General features: G+C 52.6%; 1 protein-coding gene across 1 annotated transcript; it reads right to left on the reverse strand.

The window, feature by feature from the left end:
* Positions 1 to 261: 261 nt before the first annotated feature.
* LOC140809748 (uncharacterized) lies at positions 262 to 4039 on the reverse strand. Its single transcript, XM_073167470.1, has 5 exons — positions 3734 to 4039; positions 3144 to 3440; positions 2893 to 3042; positions 438 to 2815; positions 262 to 328 (listed from the first exon to the last, which is right to left on the reverse strand). Exons 1-5 carry the CDS (start codon positions 4037 to 4039, stop codon positions 262 to 264), a joined length of 3198 nt encoding a protein of 1065 aa, XP_073023571.1.
* Positions 4040 to 5045: the final 1006 nt, after the last annotated feature.

Below are 5045 nucleotides of genomic sequence, written 5' to 3' on the forward strand. Positions count from 1 at the left end.
AAAGAAAAAATATACATATACATATAGAAATACCGAAGAAATGGGTCCAAGAGAAGGGATGGGCTGCAAGCGGCTAAGAACATCGATATCTCAGGTAGGGAAGTCCGGAGGTATCCGAACGTGCAAGAATGGAAATGTGCCTAGGGAGGGAGGGACCTAACTCTAAGGTAAAGTGCCTAAGGGTATGAGCCCTCGCCGCCAACGCATCCGCCACCGAATTACCCTCCCGGAATATATGCGAAATATGAACAGACCGCCCCCTCAAAAGGACCAGAATCCTGGATATAATGTGATCAAGACCCCAGCAACATCGACGGGAACGAATGAGCTGAATAGAAGTCAGAGAATCAAGCTCGATCCAAAGAGGGAAAAAAGAATGATCAGAACAAAGGAGAAGACCCCTCCAAACCGCCCAAAGCTCAGCCCGAAGAGAAGACCCAGCTCCGATGAACTCGCTGAATGAGAGCACGACCCTCCCGGAATCATCCCGAACAACGCCACCAGCAGAGGAGTCCCCAGATGTACCACGCGCGCTCCCATCCACATTAAGCTTGAAGCACCCGGACGGCGGCCGCAGCCAGCGAACAATCGCCGTCCTATGAAATCTGTGGAGAGCAACCGAAATACCCAGCAATCTCGCCACATGAAACACACCCAGCCAATGTCTGGGCTTGACAGTACGCGCAGAGTGGGCGAGACGCAGGTAAGACAAAATCTGAAACTTCACCGTCTCCCCAGAGATGGGCAGATGACGGTGCTTAGCATCGTTCCGCGCAGTCCAGAGGAACCACAGGACAATGCAGGGAAGAAACTCACGCACATGGCCCCCCCGGGACCAGACCAAATCTCTCTTCCACGCACTGAGGAACAAACTGAAATCCTCAGTGTCGGGAATACGAACCCGAAACACTGCGCCAAAGAAGTGCCAGACAGACCGAGCAACCGGGCTGCGAATGAATATGTGTGTGAATGTCTCAGACATATCACAACACTGACATCTCGAGGCTAACGCAAAACCCCGGCGCTGGAGCACCTCATCAACTGGGAGCCATTGATGCCAGAATCTCCAGAGGAAGAACGACATGGTAGGCCTCAACCAGCTCCCCCAACACGGGCGGAATATATCAGAAGACGGAGCACGCTGACGGATCAGCTCCCAAGCAGATCTCACAGAGAAAGCACCATCGGAGCTATGGATCCATCGTGCCAGATCAGGGTCGCCCGAAAGAACAGGAATCAAAACAATCTCCTCGGCAACCGAAGGAGCAACAACCGCACAGAGGCAATCAAAATCCCAGGACCCCTCAGATAGAAAATGAGAGACCCGAACATCACGGCCCCCGCGGACCACACACCGGGAGGACAAAGGAACGTCCCCAAACCAAGTGTCATCCCAAAAGAAAACATCTCCGAGACCAACTCGCCAGCGAATGCCAGGCTCCGCGCGAGGGCGGATCCTGAGGAGACGACGCCAAATGGGGGAAATAGAAGCACGGGCGGGGACACAGGCAGGAGCATCCAGCCGGCAATACTTCCGGAAAAGGAATCTCGCCCATAAAGAAGAGCCCTGCCGAAATCTAAACCATAATTTGATCGAGAAACATTCCACGAGATCTTTCAATCTGCGGAATCCAAGACCCCCCTCAACCACAGGGAGGCAAGCCCTGGACCACCGGGCCCAGTGCCACTTCCTTTCCAAGGGTCTCGACCCCCAGAGGAAGGCGTTGAAGGCCCGCTCAAGCTTCTCCATGACAGCCAGAGGTGGCTGAACCACCTGAAACAGATAAATCGGCATGGAGAGGAGCACGCTACGAATCAGGGTCATGCGGCTACCCGGGGAGAGGGTCCGAATCTCCCAACCCTCTAACTTCCTACGAACAGACTGTAGGAGGGGCTCAAAAAGGGAGCAAGTGCGATTACCCCGATAAAGGGGAACTCCGAGGTACTTGAGGGGCAGATGACCCTCGGCGAACCCGGTGATGCGCAAAAGCCGGGAGCGGAGGCGCCCAGAGCACCTCGGAGGAAAAATCAAAGAACTCTTGGCAGCATTCACACGCTGCCCCGAACAGTTCTCGTAGTGATGCAGAAAATCGACAAGGCGCTGCATACCACGAGTCCCACCACTGGCAAAAATAATGACATCATCAGCGTAAGCCAGATGGGAAATCAAAATATCACAATCAGAACGGTACCTGAGCGCAGGATGCTGCAGGTATAGGCGGTCAAGGCCACGAGAAAGATACTCCGCCCCCAAAACGAAGAGAAGGGGAGACAATGGATCGCCCTGCCGGAGGCCTCTGGTGGAACCAAAAAACCCCGATAGCGAACCATTGATGTTCACGGAGAAATGACAATGGGAAATACAGGCCGAAACCAAAGCCACGACACGCTCTGAAAAACCAAAATGTCTCAAAACGTCGAAGAGGAAATGCCACTGGACCCGATCATAGGCCTTGGCCATATCCAACTTCAATATGACATTACCACCACGAGTGGGGAGAGTAATGCTGTGAGTGAGCTCCTGGGCAAGGAGAATATTATCCGAGATCATCCGACCCGGAACGAAGCCACTCTGATTCGGGGAAACAAGTCTCTCCACCACATCCCTCAACCGAGAGTACAACAGCTTAGAGATGATTTTGTTCGTGACATTGCACAGGCTGATCGGACGGAAGTCCGACCAGGCGCGTGCACCCTCGGACTTTGGGAATAAGAGTGATCGTGGTGGCGGTGGAAAGCCCTGAGGCATAGGAGAACCCTGGAAAAAATCAAGAACAGCACCAAAAACATCCTGATGGACAATCTCCCAGCAATGCTGAAAGAACGCCGAGGAAGAAAGCCATCAGGGCCAGCAACGCTATCAGGGTGAATGGAGAAGACGGTCGCGCGGACCTCCTCCAAAGAGGGAATCGCAAGCAATACCATCATTCTCCACAGCAGAGATAACGAGGAAAAACCCGAAAAATCAGGGCAATCGAGCGCAGAGGGCTCCCCGGTAAGAAGATCCTGGAAAAACAAGGCTCCCGACTGCTGAATCAAATCCTGAGACGTCAGGCAAACCCCATTCTCCCATATGCGGAAAATTTTATTCGCCACGCGCTTTTTCCTCACCATATTATGGAAGAGTCTGGTGTTCCGCTCACCATCCTCAAGCCAATGGCAAGCCGCTTTCTGTTTCCAAAATCCGCCTCCATGGCGGTGATACGAGCCAGATCCTCATTGCGATCGGACAGGGAAGTCCAATTCGCGTCAGAAGGGTCGGCCTCACAAACATCCTCAGCTGAACGAACAGCCCTCTCAGCCGCAGTGAGTCTATCAAAGATGTTACCAAAAACATCTCGATTCCACCACCGGAGGTGATGCTTGAGACGCTTCATCTTGGCAAAAAGCCGAGGCATGCCGCTCAGACTGCAAGGAAGATTCCAATTAAGCCTCACAGTCTGCAAAAAAACCATGGTGCCTAACCCACATACGCTGGAAGCGAAACGAGCTCGGCCCACGGGCAAAAACAGGGGCGGTAACCAAAGCGGACAGTGATCCGAGACAGTACGAGCGAGATGTTCAACCCGAATCGAGCTGAAATGATCGCCCCCAATCAACAGAAACCAAGACCCTGTCCAAACGCTTCCAAATGGTCTTATTCGTCCAAGTGAACGAAGACCCCTCAAAACCAGCATCGATCAAGCCAGAATCAAGAATAAAGTGTTGAACTCCTCCATGGGTAGCAACCTACCACCACGGGAGCCCAAGCACTCAGACGCATCCCTGACGACATTAAAGTCGCCCCCAACCAGCCAGGGACCCAAACAGGCTTAACCAAAAGCAAAGAAGCCCAAAGATCCCTACGCTGAACATAATCACATCTAGCATAGACAAAAGAACAAAATATCTCTGTCGGCAAGAAAGAGGCAGAGACTCTGATGTGAAGGAACTGAGCATGATCAAAAACACACTCCGCCCTCACATCAGCAGCAAAAAATACCCAGATATGACCGGAGAGATTAGAGATGACTCCAGAAAACCCCAAACGGCGAGTCATGAATCTCGGATCCAGATCAATCAAGGGCTCCAAAACAGCCAAACCTTAATCTGTTTCTCCTTCACAAAGGCATGAAGCCTCTGCTGGGACTCCGAACCTCGAAGTCCCCGGATATTCCAGATTAAACAATTCATGGGGAACGGGTGGAAGAAGGACCCGATCGCTTTTTATGCGATCGCCGACCATCATCCTGAGGTCTTTTTCTGGGTTGGACATGTCAGTGTCCAGAATACTACACTCGGACCCACAGCTAACTCCAGACACAGAATGTCGATCAAAATCCTGATCAGGATCATCAGCCGACATGTGACTGTGGGTCATCTCAAGAATAGGGGGGTCCCTGTCGAGCAATCAACTCGTCCAGCATAGAAGTGGCATCAGCAGGGGAGGCAGGAAAAGATGGGACCGAGTGGCTGCTATGATTTTCAAGACAAACCTCGGGGGACAAACACAGTCACCACATCCGGGCGTGGATATCCAGGTCATCCACGCAGTCCATAAAAGGAACACTCTCATCGTCCTCAGCCACCGTGACCGCAGGGCGGTCAGAAGAAGGGGCCTCCTGATGAGAACTCAAACCGACAGAGGGATCAGGAACACCTAATCCAAGCTCCTCAGAGCCAACCTCTGTCTCCTGCAAATGTGAAAGAACTCCAAAAGAGTTCGAAGCAAGTGGGTCATCCCTCGGAAGAGCCTGACGAAAGGCCTCCGTCTCTGTCTACGCCGAGGACCATGGCCATTGACATGAAGCTGGGGCTGTGGGTCCCGGGACAATGACAGGGGCTGCACCCTCAGGTGGTGCCTGAGCAGGAGGCGCCTCTGGCTGAGGAGGCCCTCGATCAGCAGGCTTGGATCGAGCAGGTTTAGGATTTTTACCATGAGAATAGCAAATGTCGGTCGAATGACCCAACATCTTGCAATCCAAGCAATACCCAGGTATTTTCTCATACACAACATCAATCTCCTGGGTATGATCACCCCAACCCACCCAAATTTGCTTAACGGG

The sequence above is a fragment of the Primulina eburnea genome, chromosome 1 (genome assembly GCF_022965805.1).
Source record: "Primulina eburnea isolate SZY01 chromosome 1, ASM2296580v1, whole genome shotgun sequence".
Lineage (NCBI taxonomy): Eukaryota > Viridiplantae > Streptophyta > Magnoliopsida > Lamiales > Gesneriaceae > Primulina > Primulina eburnea.